Below are 16,325 nucleotides of genomic sequence, written 5' to 3'. Positions count from 1 at the left end.
CCTATGGCCCAAATTTCTCCACCGTCCACCACAGAAGCATTTTTACACAAGTCCTTGCTTGTCTCTGGCCCTATTCCAGCTGTGCATTCATGTAAGTCAAAACCATTTGAGCCCTGTTAAAAAGCAACAAAAGGCACTTTCACTCCCGTTGGGTCTTTGGCTCCTCTCTCCCTGCAGAGCAACCAATGATCGTCTCTGGTTTGTGTTCGTCTCTGGTTCTGCAGACCTTGAAATGCTGAGAAGCACATTGTGGCAGCTCTTGGGGGAAGGGAGGTCCTCTCCATGGAGTATCACACCACCTGGGCAACTGGTTGGGCTCCAGACACAAAGATCCATTTGCTCCTGTGTCAGGGCTGAACCTGCAATCAGCTCCCTGGACTGCCAGCATGAGAACGGGACAAGCCAGGAACCGACACTGAACTGGCGGGTGGAGTGTTTTCAATGTGCATGATAGGAAGGAAGGTGGGGTGGGCAGCAGGGGAGGGTCCTCTTTCTTTCCTTTGTCAAGCGCTGTGCAATCAACACCTGTTGCCCACTGAGTGCTCTGCTGTCGGAGAAGCTTCCGTTACCCGCACATAATGCCTGATAACCAAGCGTAGCCTGGGGTTATCTTACAATTGGCCAGAGAGAAGCATCCATTTCCAAAAAGATGCATGCATGACGCACACAAAAAACTGGCAGAGGTTAAATCATACCATCATGGCCTCCAAATTGACTTTTTTTTTTCCTGCAAAGGACCATACACCTGATGACTTAGCATTCCCCAAATTCTTGTTAGGTCATGGGCCCCCAAAGATTTCCTCTGACCCAGGGGTGCTATTCAGCAGGTTCTGACAGGTTCTGGAGAACCGGTAGTGGAAATTTTGAGTAGTTTGGAGAACCAGTAAATACCACCTCTGGCTGGCTCCAGAGTGGAGACGGAATGGGGATTTTGCAGTATCCTTCCCCTGCCACACCCACCCAGCCACGCTCACAGGACTGGTAGTAAAAAAAAAATTGAATTCCATCACTGCTCTGACCCCACCTGTTCCCTTCTCCTAACAAACTATAGATCTGAAAATGTGCATTGCTTCTTTGCAGAATGAAGTCTCTGGAAATGTCCCCACAATGGAGTCATTTCTGCCTTTCTTATGCACCAGGGCTCCTGTTTGCCACTCCAGTTAGTCCTGCTGTCCAGAGAGCACATTGCCGGAAGTCATTGCTTCCTGGTGTGTGTGTGTGTGTGTGTGTGTGTGTGTGTGTATGCAGGATGCCATGGTAACATCCTTAGCTTTGATATCCCAGGGAGTTTTTGTCCAAGGGTTCAGTAGGTACGGAGTGTGTCCTAAGCAGAAATCTGGTGCTGCTAAGGACTGCCTTTGTTTGTTTACTTTAGCACCTGCCAAGGCTACCTGGAAGGATGAATTTCTACATAGCCCCAGCCCTGTTGACGTGCCGATGGGCAGAGGAACACCATGGTTGGACAGTGGGCCTTCTCTCCTAAGGGAACTTCTGGTTCAGACTTAACATGGGGACGGGGGCCTCCATTTCCATCTGCGTAAGTGGAACGAAATTCCTTGGGCTTAACTGAGGGTTTGCAAAAGCACCTTCTGAGTACGTAAGAGCAGAAGGATGCTGCAAATGACTGATTTATTTCAAGAAGACCCAGGATTGGCTTTGTCCCAGTCCTACTTGGTTACTATCTGTAAATGTTCTCCTTTTCCCCCCTCCCCCTTGTCAATATTTTGTCTTTTATGCGTTGATTTTAAGGATGTTTACTTAGGAATATGGCTTATTTATTTGGGTTTGATTTATTTCAAATAACTACTTGAAGGCAATGAGGTTTACTCTATCTTAGTGCATTAAAATAATCTGTACCCTTTTTTTTTCACACTACAGTCAAAGAGTCAAACTCATATTCATGATCAAATTCTAACTTTAAGTTAATAATGATGAACATTTCAGCTGCATTTGCTTTTTTAATATTTGAGAGATGTTGCATTACGGTACAGCCTGTTCTACTTGGACTCCCTTGGAAATTCACGTGACAGCTGTTCATCTGACATTTGACCTTAGACCCTGGAATTGTCCCTTGAGTGTGAATACCAGTTTTTATTTTGCTATCTCAGCCTTGAGAGGAGAATCTACTGGGCTGAGTCCAGATGCTCTGCTTCATGCAGAAAAGCAATTTCTGTTCACAGAAGGATGCTTTCCAAGCCTGAGAAACAATTAAATGAATGGAATTAAATTTTTGGATTCACTTCAATTTAATATTGCTCATCAAAGTAATATTGACCCCAACACGGAATCATGTCCGTAATAACAGAATCATATATACTAGCTTTCATTTCAATAACTTGGTGCTCAAGAGAGAATTATAGAGGTAAAAAGGAGGAGGGGTCAAAGTGTTGGAGAAGGAATGGGGACCACCAGGCTCTAGTTCCTCCTCGACCAAGGAAGCTCACCAGGGGACTTTGGCCTGTCACTCTCCCTCAGTCTACATCCCAGGTCTATTATTCAGGGTCTAAAATGAATGAGAGCCCCACAAAACCATTCTATAAAAAGGCAGGATTTAAAAAACAGATTCTGAAGACATCCACTCAAAATAAAAGAAATGTATTGTCCAGACCATCAATTTCCAGCCAGCCAGGGCGATGGGCGGGGTGAAATCCAGCAGGTTCTGACAGGTTCTGGAGAACTGGTAGCGGAAATTTTGAGTAGTTTGGAGAACCAGCAAATACCACCTCTGGCTGGCCACAGAGTGGGGCGGGAATGGAGATTTTGCAATATCCTTCCCCCAGGAGTGGGGAGGGAATGGGGACTTTGCAGTATTCTCTCCTGAAATGGGGTGGGAATGGAGATTTTGCAGTATCCTTCCCCTGCCACGCCCACCAAGCCACGCCCACAGAACCGGTAGGGAAAAATTTTAGATTTCACCCCTGGCGATGGGTGTCCGCACGTAGACTTTGCAAGCTCGGGGGGGGGGTCAAACTCTTTGCTTCAGGACTAGTATGCTTGGCACAACGGAGCAGCATCTAGGGTGGGGTTCCCATGACCAGCACCAAGCCGGGTCTTGGAAAAGGGTGAGGTGCAAGCAAGCGCGCTCGGCTCCGTGGGTAAAGATGCTGCATTTGCACCTGTTAAAGTTAGATTGGCTTTGGGGTGGTGGGGGAAGGGATCAGGATGAAATTCATCAGCCAAGGGGAAGCGGTTCGTGTGAACACAGCCCTGGAGTCCCTGGAAGAGACCCGTTTTTTGTTTTTTTTTAAACACTCAGGCTAGGCAAGGCGAGGTCTTCCTTGGGCTTGATCTTGTGGCTCAGCGGCTGAGACACTGAGCTTGTCGATCAGAAAGGTCGGCGGTTAGAATCCCTAGTACAGGTCTCCTGCATGAGCAGGGGGTTGGACTAGATGACCTCCAAGGTCCCTTCCAACTCTGTTACCGTTACATCAAATTAATACTTTAAGGATTAATGAGAAAGTTAGGGTACCATAAATCTGGTGACATCAGAATAACAGAGTTGAAGGGATCTTCTAGTCCAACCCTTGCTCAAACAGGAGACCCTATGCCACTCCAGACAAATGGGTGTCCAGTCTCTTCTTAAAAACCTCAACCTGGAATTAAGGAGAAACTTCCTAAGAGTGAGGAAAATGAACCAGTGGAATGGCTTGACTTCAGACGTTGTGGGAGCTTCATCTGGGTTTTTTTTAAAGAAGAGACTGGACAGCCACTTGTCTGAAATGCTATAAGGTCTCCTGCTGGACTAGAAGATCTCTTCCATTATTCTGATGTCACCAGATGTATGTTACCCTAATTTTCTCACTAACTCTTGAAGTATTAATTGATAGTCTGGACCAGAGGTCTTCAGACTTGGCAGCTTTCAGACGGGTGGACTTCAACAGTCCACACGTCTTAAAGCTGCCAAGTTTGAAGACCTCTGGACAAACCCTTAAAAAATCCTGGAGACTCTGGTCCAACTTCGTTTTGTCCTTAAAAGGGATGAGTGGGAAAGAGGTATGAAGAAGCTGGGCAGTTTTGGAAACATGAATGATGAATAAACTAAGCAACAAACAACAAAGCAACAAATTTGGCATCAGCAACAATGGCAGATCTTAAAAAGATGGATGCAACAATGTGGCATGAACCCAAAAGTGTCAAAATAATTGTTTTCTGGAAACAGAACTTATTTCTATTTTTGTTTTATTTGGGAGCTCTGTTTAGTCAATTGAGGTAATCCTCTAGGTGTAATATATCTTGTTTTCAAGAAACACTTAGGAAAGGCTGATTTAATCCCACCCTAAATGCACGCTTGATTAAGTGTAAGGCTTTTTCTGTTATAATTAACAAGAAGTTTGCATGTGGGCCACAGTCATAAATTGTATGTGTACAAATCAAGCAAGAAGGCAGATCAATGTAATACAAGGCTTACCTGCATTTTACACCAAGGATGTGGGTGCAGGAATAAGAAAAACTATACATTTTTATAAACTTTAAACTTCTTATGCAGTAAGGTTATTTCATTTAAAATATTAATTGGCTGGGGGAAGGTCAGGTTGCAAGGCACACAACATCTTTGCTCAAGTTAGTGGAACTAACAAATGTCCCTCCTTCAATTACTTTCAGTGAATGTTGCATAATACATCAATCCATGCCCAACAATTTTCAAGGCTCACAACTCAGTTCCATATCCCTGTTATTAGAACCTTGACATTTTATAAATTTTGTAAATTTATGGTGCAAGCAAGGGCAACAGCACAATTATGTCTCTTTGCAGCAGTCATTGTCATCTGTAAAAGTGAAGCACGGTGGAAACAAAATTGGACCGGAGCCTCAAAGAATCTTTGGTTCTCCCCTTGATGTAGTCATCAAGGATACGACACAACAGTCTCTTCCTTTAGTTGTCCAACACACAGTGGAATATTTAGAAGAGTTTGGTAAGTTAATGATTTTCCTTGGTTGTGACCATTTTCTTGCTTTCAGATGGAAATTCTCAACACAACGAAGTGTGTTTGCATTTGGTCAGGTAATGGCATGTACTTTGGGGATTAATATCGCTGGTAATGGTGTCCATTCAATGTCACTGATGAAATGTGGCTCCAGACATCTCTTCTTTTGCAATGACTGTCCATAGACAGTTCTGAGTTTGTCAGGTAAATCGTCATCCTGTCCAGATCCCATCTCAAGCAGAATCAACAAATTCAAGGATCAAATGTGGATTATTATAATCTGGAAATTGTCCTCTCAAGGGCATTTCTGGATAGAAAAGAAGTTACCTCCTCCTATAAAAACCTATAGGCATCAGTATCAGACCTGCCACAACTGAAACCTCTAAATGGATACAATCCTTGGCTCCATTGGTTGAGAAAAGTATAGTTTTATTACAAGTCAAGTGTATTGCAGCAATGCAAAGCCAGAACTAAGAATCGCGTGCCAAAATCCCTAAATTCAACCTTTCCTCACTTAGCTGTCTCTCACTGCCCACCTCCGTATGGCCAATCAGGTTGAGGCAATATGTTTTCATAATGGTCAGTCCAAGTGTAGTTTGCAGCTTGCAGCTCCCTCTTTCTTCTAGCTGGGGGAACTTGAGGCAGCATCTTGAAGAGATACAGCACTTACTTTCGTTTTCCCAAGCATCCTCCCCCTTCATTCCCTCTCCCCACAGTTCATGGCAGTCTGTCATGACATAGCAATGAAGAACAAACAGCATAAGGTGGAAGCTGAATTCAGTCTAGTTTTAGACGCACAAGGCAGGTTGCATAGCAATAGCAATAGCACTTAGACTTATATGTCCCTCTCTAAACAGTTTACAGAATCAGCATATTGCCCCCAACCATCTGAATCCTCATTTTACTGACCTCGGAAGGATGGAAGGCTGAGTTAACCTTGAGCCAGTCAGGATTGAACTCCTGGCAGTAGGCAGAATTGGCCTGCAAATTGCGCCACCATCACGGCTGGTAGCTTTTTCCTCTAACTGTACAGACAAACCTGTTAGTTAGACAAAGTAAATGCAGGCTGGTTGGCATTTCCCCAACCATCCTGGAGATACAGGAAATTCCCCTTTGAATGATGATGCATTTGCTGAAGTTGCCACCCAACTGATCATGGCCAAGGCAAAGCCTCCACCTTAGCTCTAATCTCCAGTATCACCTTGACTCATCGCTTTTCCATAACTCTACCAAGAATCAACAGGTCCAAGATAAAAGAAGAAAACAGCCTCATCTGGAGGAAAAAGTTGTGTGATCTGGAAGTAGATTATATGCAAATCTATTACGCATTCTATTTTGAGTTGGGCGCACAGTTTCAGTGAGCTTGCCAGTTTGAGATTTATTAGCTGGTTTTTGCAATGATAATCCAGTGGAAAGATTTGCTTTGCATCAGATACTGTGGGGTTTTTTTCTTTGCAACATAAAAGTTCAATACAAGTAGGTTGTCTAGGACAGGGGTCTCCAACCTTGGCAACTTTAAGACTTGTGGACTTCAACTTTCCTCAGCTTTGCTGGCTGAGGAACTCTGGGAGTTGAAATCCACAAGTCTTAAAGTTGCCAAGGTTGGAGACCCCTGCTCTAGGAGGTTTTTCTTCTGTGGCCATGGTAATATAAATAATGCCTACAGCCAGGTAATCTTAGGTACTGTCACCTGAAATGGAGGATGAATAAAATTTGGTTTTGTACATAGAATGACAAATGAAGACACAGTGGCCAAATACCATTAATTACTATATTTAGTTTTGTTTTTATTTGATCACAGTATTATTGATCCCATCCTCTTAGTTTTTTAATCGAATTTCGGTTTTAATTGGGTTGTTTTAAATTCGGGCCAAAATTATTTAATTGTTTTTTAAAATGTTTTTAAATTTTATATGCTATGTTTTATCCTGGCTGTACACCGCCCTGAGTCCCGCAGGAGAAGGGCGGTATAGAAATATAATATAATAAATAAATAAATAAATAAATAAATAAATAAATTACCTAGAATAGGGGTCAGCAGCCTTAAACACTCAAAGAACCACAAAGGTCCTAACCGGAAGCCCCCGTTCAATTCTGGGGCCGATCGGAAGTCCAATTCCCCCATCATAGTCTCTTCCTAGCGCCCTTTTTCCTCTGCGGACCGGAAGTCCGGTTCCCCCATCATAGAGTCGCCTCCTAACATGGTGTCCTGTTTCCTGCTGATTGGAAGTCCAGTTCTGCTACCATAGAGTCTCCTCCTAGCACGGCATCCTTTTTCCTCTACCTGTCCTAACAGAAAGCCCTATCAATTGTGGAGCTGACCAGCAACAGGGAGAAGCAGCAGAGGGATGAAAGAGCCACATGCGGCTCCAGAGCCATGGGTTGCTGATTCCTGACCTAGGAGGAGGAGGAGGAAGAAGAAGAAAGCAACACTCTATTGCATTTTGCTGTCTCATGGAAGAAATTTGTAGAAGGAAATGTTTCTAAAGAACGTCCTGCCTTTAAAAAAAAAAAATCAGAATTGGCAGGAGGAAGGTCTCCTTTCTTCCCCTTAATATAATTATATTTTAAAATAATTTTATGAATCTTGGGGATCCTCCAAACCCCCTCATCTCTTCTATTTGTTCATGGATCCTCTTGGAGCTCTGTAAGAATGTATTTACCATTAACAATATACAACACAGGATGTTGCATGTTCTCCTAGGGCTAAACCACAAAGGCCTCTTTCGGATCAATGGATCAGCAGCCAAAATCAGGGCGCTTAGATTAAAGTATGATCAAGGCGAAGAAGTTGATCTTGTTAAGGAAGGAGATATCAACTCTGTTGCCGGCCTCCTTAAACTATTCCTGAATCAGCTTCCAACTGCTGTTTTCCCGGAGAAACTGTGCACTGATATTTGGGCTATTTTTGAAGGTACAGCAAGTACATAAAACACTTTTTATTTTTATTTTGAGTCAGGGGTGAAATCCAGCAGGTCCTGGCAGGTTCTGGAGAACAGGTAGCGGAAATTTTGAGTAGTTTGGAAGAACCGGCAAATACTACCTCTGGCTGGCCTTAGAGTGGGGTGGGAATGGAGATTTTGCAGTATCCTTCCCCTGGAGTGGGGTAGGAATGGAGATTGTGCAATATCCTTCCCCTGCCATGCCCGCCAAGCCACGCCCACAGAACCAGTAGGGAAAAAATTTGGATTTCACTCCTGTTTTGAATCAAGAAAGTTTGATGTCTCCTCCCCCTCCTCCTTCTCCCTCCTCCTCCTCCTCCTCCTCCTCCTCCTCCTCCTCCTCCTCCAATTTCAAATAGAGTTAAATCAAATGTTTTATGAGTCAAGGCTACAGTTTGTATTTGGAAATCTCATATAATAATAATAATAATACCTTCATAACAAAAATATTATTCTGGGCCACAAACAAGAATTTAAACTGCATGCTAGCTTATTGTTACATGCGTATGACATTTACTTAAATTCCAATACCGGACCCATCTTCCCTTGATTATGTTTTTTAAAAAAATTATATTGTCTTTTTTTTAACCCTCGCTCACTTCCTTTAGCCTTGCATAATCTTAAAAGACCAGCAGTGCTCTCTAAACATGGGCCTTGGTCGCCAATTCCACCATAAATCTGCTCTGAAGGCATCTGCACGGAATGAAATCTCCATCCTTTCCTTGGAGGGAGGCCGCTCCGTATCAAATGTATTCAGGAGCCCTGCGTGCAATTCTTTGTTTAGGACGTGCCAGCTGCCATCTCTGGGGAACCCCAATTCAGCAAGGCTTTGAGCACATGCCTTGAGAGTCAACACCTATGAAATACCGAACAAATTCTAACTGATGTTAATCTTCCTCTGTTAATCATTACCGTCCCGTCTTTCACAGAGAATAAAAACTGCACCACAGAGCAAACAAGATGTCTAAAAAGCCTATTCAATAGACTTCCGGAAGCCCACAGTTGCCTTGCTCGTTTCCTCATTAGATTTCTTGCCAAGGTGGCTGCAAACAGTGATGTGAATCAGATGACCCTGGAGAATCTGGCCATTGTTTTCGGCCCCACGTTATTCCGGTAAGAAGTTCTTTCGACACCTCATCCTGAGCTGCCATCTAATTCACCTTTAATAGTCTGATCATCTAATTATCCTTCCTGAGTGAGACTGGAAGAATTACAGGATCACTTGATTAGAGCAAGTGATAATTTAATGTTTGGCTCTGGAATCTAAATGGGCCTCTGAAGATGCACCTCAGATAATAGTGAAGTATGACATCATTTTATGATCCAAATTGCATCTCCCACAACATATAGATTCTCTGTATTTTTTTTAAAAAATATCTCAAGCATCAATAGCAAAGCCAAAATTCGTAATGCTTCTTATTGTTGAATCAGGGGTGAAATCCAGCAGGTTCTGACACGTTCTGGAGAACCGGTAGCAGAAATTTTGAGTAGTTCGGAGAACCGGCAAATACTACCTCTGGCTGGCCCCAGGGTGGGGTGGGAATGGAGATTTTGCAATATCCTTCCCCTGCCACGTCCACCAAGCCATGCCCACCAAGCCACACCACGCCCACCAAGCCATGCCCACAGAATAAAAAAATTGGATTTCACCACTGGATCAAATATTGGGATCAGACGGAACCATGGTGGCAGAGTGACTAGAATGCAGCATTGCAGGTTAATTCTGCACACAGTCTGGAGTTCAATCCTGATGAGGCTTGAGGTTAACTCAGCCTTCCATTCCATCGAAGTCGGTAAAAGGACGACCCAGATTGTTGGGGGCAAGATGCAAATAATTGTAAACCGCCCAGAGAGTGCTTGAAAAGCACTATGAAGCGGTATATAAGTGTAAGCACTATTGCTTTTAAAAGGAAAGGGATGGTTGACAAAATCATTCATTTATTTCCTTATCATCATTGGGAGTTTTCCATTCAAGAAAATGAGCCTTTTTTTAGTCATGTTAAGGTATAAAGCAAAGGAAGCCAAGGCTGAGTTGCAGAGAGCATCTTCAAACTTTTGAGCAAAACTTGAGTCTGAGAAACATTAAACTTACAGCATTCCATCCTCCTTGTCCTCCTCCTCCTTCTTACTACTACTATAACTACCATTTTGGTGTGCATTTTCTAGAATTCCTTGCAGCCCTTTGGCATATGAAAAGCAAACCCTTTGCAATGCCATGCTCCTGCATATGCTTCAGCACCACAAGGATCTGTTTCTGGAGAGCCCCAACAACCATTTGTCCCCAATGGAAGAGCAGTTCCAGGTAAGAGCCTCTCATGAAGACCAGAATAATGGAGTTTTGGAAGGTCTTCTAGTCCAAGGGGTCTCCAACCTTGGCAACTTTAAGCCTGGCGGACTTCAACTCCCAGAATTCCCCAGCCAGCTTTGTTCTAGTCCAACTCCTTGCTAAGGCAGAAGACCCTACACCATTTCAAACAAAGGGTTGACCAGTTTCTTGAAAGCCTCCAGTGTTGAAGCACTCACTGTTGGACCAGTTCAAGATATGACCTTGGATCTCCCTTGATCTAACTTAATATCTCCCTGGGCTGCACAGTCACAGTCATGAGCACAATGAATAAAGGCAAAAAAGAGAATTGATTTTTAATGGATCCTTGTAGGGAGGGCAAAAACCCCTCTATTTCAGAGCCAAAAAATAACTAGCCATTCAGCCATATAAGCCACTGGATTTTAAACTAATTTTCCTGTTGCAGATTAAAAAGGGAAACTAGGAATATTTCTGTGATTTTAGATCTATTTCCATTTGTTGTTAGTTGCGTGTCCCCATTGTGTCCCCAGTCGTGTCCGACCCATCGTGACCCCATGGACAAAGTTCCTCCAGGCCTTCCTGTCCTCTACCATCCCCGGTGTCCATTTAAACTCATGCCTATTGCTTCAGTGACTCCATCCAGCCACCTCGTTCTCTGCTGTCCCCTTCTTCTTTTGCCCTCAATCTTCCCCAGCATTAGGCTCTTCTCCACTAAGTCCTTCCTTCTCATCAGGTGGCCAAAGTATTTGGGTTTCATCTTCAGGATCTGGCCTAAAGAGCAGTCAGGGTTGATCTCCTCAAAGACTGACCAGTTTGATAGCCTTGCAGTCCAAGGGACTTGCAGGAGTCTTCTCCAGCACCAGAGTTCAAAGGCCTCAATTCTTTGGCGCTCAGACTTCCTTATGGTTCAACTTTCATAGCCATACATTGCAACTGGGAAAACCATAGCCTATATTTCCATATTGGTACCAATTTATAAAGGGATCTCTCCCATCCCCAAGAGAGATAACAACAATTTCCAAACCGTGCATTTAGAGTTTTATTTTATTTTATTAATATTATTTCTAAAATGTTGTTTACGTTGAATGTTAACAAATACATTAGTTCAGGGCAACTGAGATTTAATCAATTCACCCACTATTAAATCAAGCATGCCTAATGTCTGGAATGAATCTGATTTAAGAATAGAATGAAGTTCATTATATTGCAATTATAGAATCAATATTGATTGAAAAGCTAATTTGTTCAGTGGGACAGCAATGTAAAAACTACTGAGGAATATTCTAAGCTTGTTTTTTAATCTGGCTTCCCGGGCATAGCTTGCTCTCAGTGTCTGCCCCTTGATCTGGAAAAATTGACCATATGGTGAGCTGCTGGTTAAACTGTCATTTAGATCTAAGGAGTTAAAGATAGAGGAAATCCATGGCTTCTAATCTGCTTGACCTTTGCCACCCAGATGTCCTGCTGAGACATTGAGATTCTAAGTCCCAGAACAAGGAGCTGTAGAGAAACACATTGGACAGCCATCTACAAAGTGACATGTCCCAAAGGTGCTTTTTCAAGAGGCAAATGGACTTCCTTTGTTTTTAACAGATTAACAGAGTTTGAAGGGTCCTTATAAATCATCTAGTCCAACCCCCGCTGAAGCAGGAGACCCTACACCATTTCTGACAAATGGCAGTCCAATCTCTTCTTGAAAGTCTCAAGTGATGAAGCTCCCACAACTTCTGAAGGCAACTTCTGTTCCATTGGTTGATTGTTCTCACTGTCAGAAAATCCCTCCTCATTTCTAGGTTGAATCTCTCCTTGATCAGTTTCCATCCATTATTCCTTGTCTGGCCTTCAGGTGCTTTGGAAAACAGCTTGACCCCCTTCCTCTCTGTGGCGGCCCCTCAAATATTGGAAGACAGTTCTCATGTCTCCCCTGGTCCTTCTCTTCACTAGACTAGCCATGCCCAGTTCCTGCAACCGTTCATCATATGTTTTAGTCATATGTTTTCCTAGAAGACGTTTCACTTCTCATCCAAGAAGCTTCTTCAGTTCAGAACAGAAGAAGCTTCTTGGATGAGAAGCGAAACGTCTTCAAGGAAAAACAAAGAAAGTCCAGTTACTCCTTCGAAAACCACCTTTGGGACAATCATGACCTGGATGACTGAGAATCCCCATAGATACAGAGCAGCATGCTAGAATAGAGGCAGAGGGCACGCTGGCCACGTGTGATCTTCCAGCTCAACAATTATCCATTTCTTTTGAAAATGGCCTCTACCTCCTCCATCCTATAGCTTTTTTTTTTTTAACACTTGTTGCTTCTCCACAGATTTTCCATCCTGTCTCGCCACCTCAAGAGCTCACACAACCGACAGAGGAAAATGAACCTCCACCAGGGATGCCCAGAGCTGTCTGGCGCCTTCCATCCATGTGGTGGCAATGTTGCGTTTTTAATCTTTCAGCTCACAGTTCTGGGAAAACAGGGTCAGTTTGAGGTAGCGATTTGCAACGCATTAATCCTTTTCTGGGGCAAATTCGTCAATTTCCAAGTCAAGCACCCTTCGTTCTGATTTATACTACCCGAAAACAGTTGTTTTCAAATAATACTGTGCAAGCTCTATGCAGAGTTCAAACAGACGTTTGGCTATAAATATCTGCTGTTTACATAATTTGTGCATCCTTTGGAGAACCCTTGATAACATCTTGAAAACAGAAGACAAACTACCTAATGTGTCCTTTCCATTTGAAGTATTAGAATATGGAACAAATCTATTTTTGATGGCCCTAAACAAACAAATAAATAACCTACATTGGTAATATTACTTCCTCTTCCTCCTCCTTCTTGGACAGGAATCCTTGCTATCAGGTTTCATTCCTCCCTGTTTTTATTTATTCTACAACTCTTATGTTTTGCCAAATAGGCTGATCTTTAGCTAGCTACCGCCCTTTTCATCGTGGTAAGGTCAAATTTGGAAGAAATGAAAACATCCAAAACAAATCCTATCCTTTTCCCTGCAATCTCCCAACAGCAAAACAAATCACTTAAAAACTTGTCACAGTTTTACTGGACAAGTTTAGAACATTCTCTATAAATACCACCCTCAAGAGCTGCTTCTGAATTCTCTACTCCTGGAGGTTATTTTTGTTTTTTTCCCAGCTGCACAGAGTTCTTCAGAAAATATAAAGGGGATCTATTAAAGCTGTCCAGCAGAATGATGAGCAAAGGGGAGAATTTCTCTCTCCAGCTCCCTGATCTGCTTTTTAGTTGTGATTGAGGCCCAGACTTCCTTTCCCGTGAGGTGAAAGCCATGCCATTAAAAGTCTACTTATTTAACCTCAGCTTTACAATCCACAATATGTTGCCAGAAGAAAGAATAGACATGAGAAGAATTGGGCAGGGGAGGGGATGAATGCCATAAAGGCAGCCTTGTGCTTCCCCACTCGTTCCATCTGGGTCATTTTTGCAGAAGAGTGTAGAAATGGTTTTGAAGAAGAAATTCAATAATTGTTTAGCCCTGGAAGTATGTGAGAAAGACACCCAGATTGCCCAATCTTCACTCTCTTTGGCATAAAAGAGGAAAGAAAGACTCTGCCAGTCTTTCAAGATTTTGTTTTTATACTCTGTTAGGAATTACGCAGAGTTTCCATAGTGCTTGCAGCATCTGTGCCTTGGCCTGGCCTACCTCCAAGGCTGACAATTCTTGAGGTAACAATATGTTGGACAACACAAGACAACTTGAACCAACGTGACAAAATAGAGGAAGGGAGATTCGGTGTAGGCTGGTTTTCCAAAGCAAACTTTTGGTAAACCTTGAAGGATGGATCTCCCGCCAACAATAGAGATACACAGTTTTGCCTTTGCCTACAGTTTGTTTTGCTGTTTAGTGTATGTACAGTATAGGCATGCAACAAATACTCTAAGCCAGTAGCAGGATTCAAATAATTTCTCTGCCCTAATGACCGGCTGGGTGGGCGTGGCAATGGTGGGCGTGGCAATGGTGGGCGTGGCCAGGGAGTGTGACAGGCAGCACTCGGCTTCCTGCACTCCCCTGGGAGCAAAAACGGGCCAGGGGGATGCACCCCCCCACCCCCTCTTTTGGGCCTAGGAGGCCTCCCTGCACTTACGTTGGAGCCAAAATGGGTTGCGTGGGGACTCCTGGAAGGGGCAGGGAGGGGAGTGGCCAGCCAGCAATTTAACTTTTTTACTTACTTTTACATTTATTTGATTTATATACTGCCCTACTCCCGAAGGACTCAGGGCGGTGAACAGCCAACAATAAAATACATATATACAAAATTTAAAAAGCAGAAATAAAATCGAATTAAATAATTTGGCCCAAACAAATTAAAACCCCAATCAATTTAAAACAAATTTAAACTTTGAATATTAAAAATATTAAAATTATTAAAATTGTTTAAAAAGAGGGAGAAAGTTAGGCCAGGCCCGCCTGATGGAATAAAAAGGTCTTGAGAGCGCAGCGGAAGGTATGCAGATCCGGGATCCTCCGTATCTCCAGGGGGGGAGCTCGTTCCAGATAGTAGGCGCCCCCACAGAGAAGGCTCTCCCCCTGGGGGCCGCCAGGGAGGCTATTGGTGGTAGTAGGCGGTCCCGCAAGTACCCAGATCCTGAGCCATGGAGCGCTTTAAAGGTGGTAACCAAAACCTTGAAGCGCACCCGGAAGACCACCGGGAGCCAGTGCAGCTCGCGCAGGAGGGGTGTTACATGGGAGTGCCATGTCGCTCCCATTACCACCTGCGCGGCCGCACTCTGCGCCAGTTGGAGCCTCCGGGTACTCCTCAAGGGGAGCCCCATGTAGAGAGTGTTACAATAGTCCAGGCGGGAGGTGACGAGGGCATGAGTGACTGTGCGTAAGGAGTCCCGATCCAGAAAGGGACGCAACTGGCGAATCAGGCGAACCTGATAAAAAATCCTCCCGGTCACGGCCATCAAGTGCTCTTCTAAAGACAGCAGTGAATCCAGGAGGACGCCCAAGTTGCGCGCCCTCTCCGTGGGGGCCAATGATTTTCCCCCAATAGTCAGTGATGGCACCAACTGACTATATCGGGACGTCGGAAACCACAGCCACTCGGTCTTGGATGGGTTGAGCCTGAGCCTATTTCTCCCCATCCAGATCCGCATGGCCTCCAGGCACCGGGACATCACTTCAAGGGCATCGTTGGGGTGGTCCGGGGTGGAGATGTACAGCTGGGTGTCATCAGCGTACTGGTGGTACTTCACCCCGAAACCATGGATGATCTCACCCAGCGGCTTCACATAAATGTTGAACAGGAGGGGCGAGAGGACCCCGCATATGAGGGGCCTCGGGGTTGACCTCTGCCCCCCTGTCAACACAGACTGCGACTGGTCAGAGAGAAAGGAGGAGAACCACTGCAACACAGTGCCTCCCACCACTAACTCTAACCCTAACCCTAACCGAACTATCGGTTCGCCTGAACTGGCCCGAACCGACTGAATCCTATCACTGCTCTAAGCTAAGGAATGGTTCCCACATAACCCTGTCATAGCAGAGCTGCAATAAATTTCAAGATAATATTCGACAAACTGAGGCAGAGGTCAGGGAGTGGTCAAAGGCTCCTTTCTGTCCCTTTGGAGCAAGATTTGAAAGTCTGAATTTTGCACTTAGCATCGGAGGTGGAGTTGGTGCTTCCTTTGGCTGCAACAAGTCAGGGACAGAGGGAGCCAGCTTCCAGAGAAGAACCCACCAAGGCTGAATTCTCTCCTCCTGCCTCCCTCTTGATTTCCTCTGCATGCCTCTTCTCATCCGAAGCCCTGGTAGGTAGACAGGCTTGTTTTGACAACCCTTGCAGGAAGAGACCAAGCATCGACTTGTTGCTAAGGCAACACAAGAATGAAATCCTCTTTTTTCTCTCCTTTAGCAAGTTGAACCTCCACTTCAAGCCTAGCCTGGATAGATCAAAAATAGCATATTCATTATGTACTTCTGAGATACCTTTTCTTTTTTTTTCCCTATCTGTCAGATTGAAGTTTTCTTTAACCTGACATAATCTTTTTTTTTTTTTCAAAGGAAGACTTTTGCTGGTAGAGTAGATCTCCAATAGCACTAAGCCAAAGCAGAGAAATTTCAAAGTATGTGACAAGGTTAATCTCTTTGGCCAAACCATTGAACAGAGAAAGAAAGCTAA

At 44.0% G+C, this 16,325-nt stretch overlaps 1 protein-coding gene across 3 annotated transcripts; it reads left to right on the top strand.

Moving 5' to 3' along the window:
- Positions 1-1,326: 1,326 nt before the first annotated feature.
- LOC117676117 (protein FAM13A-like) lies at positions 1,327-12,982 on the top strand. Of its 3 annotated transcripts, none has more exons than XM_034435350.3 (6): positions 1,327-1,537; positions 4,757-4,913; positions 7,630-7,839; positions 8,797-8,980; positions 10,034-10,169; positions 12,490-12,982. In XM_034435350.3, the coding sequence occupies exons 1-6, from the start codon at positions 1,508-1,510 to the stop codon at positions 12,652-12,654; spliced, it is 882 nt and encodes a 293-aa protein (XP_034291241.1). In that variant the 5' UTR covers positions 1,327-1,507; the 3' UTR covers positions 12,655-12,982. The 3 variants fall into 3 exon arrangements, with proteins under 3 accessions (XP_034291241.1, XP_034291240.1, XP_034291242.1); XM_034435349.3 differs by having other exon boundaries at positions 4,754-4,913; XM_034435351.3 differs by lacking the exon at positions 7,630-7,839 and having other exon boundaries at positions 4,754-4,913.
- Positions 12,983-16,325: the final 3,343 nt, after the last annotated feature.

This window comes from Pantherophis guttatus, chromosome 6 (genome assembly GCF_059756535.1).
Source record: "Pantherophis guttatus breed Tessera chromosome 6, ASM5975653v1, whole genome shotgun sequence".
NCBI lineage: Eukaryota > Metazoa > Chordata > Lepidosauria > Squamata > Colubridae > Pantherophis > Pantherophis guttatus.
This window is presented reverse-complemented; position numbering and strand designations above follow the sequence as displayed.

What these genes read in the sequence shown, in the direction of transcription:
- LOC117676117 (XM_034435349.3), top strand. Translation starts at nt 1,508, where the DNA reads ATGGGGACGGGGGCCTCCATTTCCATCTGC. An exon ending in TTCGGCCCCACGTTATTCCG is followed by an intron (nt 8,981 to 10,033) that starts GTAAGAAGTTCT and finishes TGCATTTTCTAG; the next exon opens with AATTCCTTGCAGCCCTTTGG. An exon ending in CAATGGAAGAGCAGTTCCAG is followed by an intron (nt 10,170 to 12,489) that starts GTAAGAGCCTCT and finishes GCTTCTCCACAG; the next exon opens with ATTTTCCATCCTGTCTCGCC.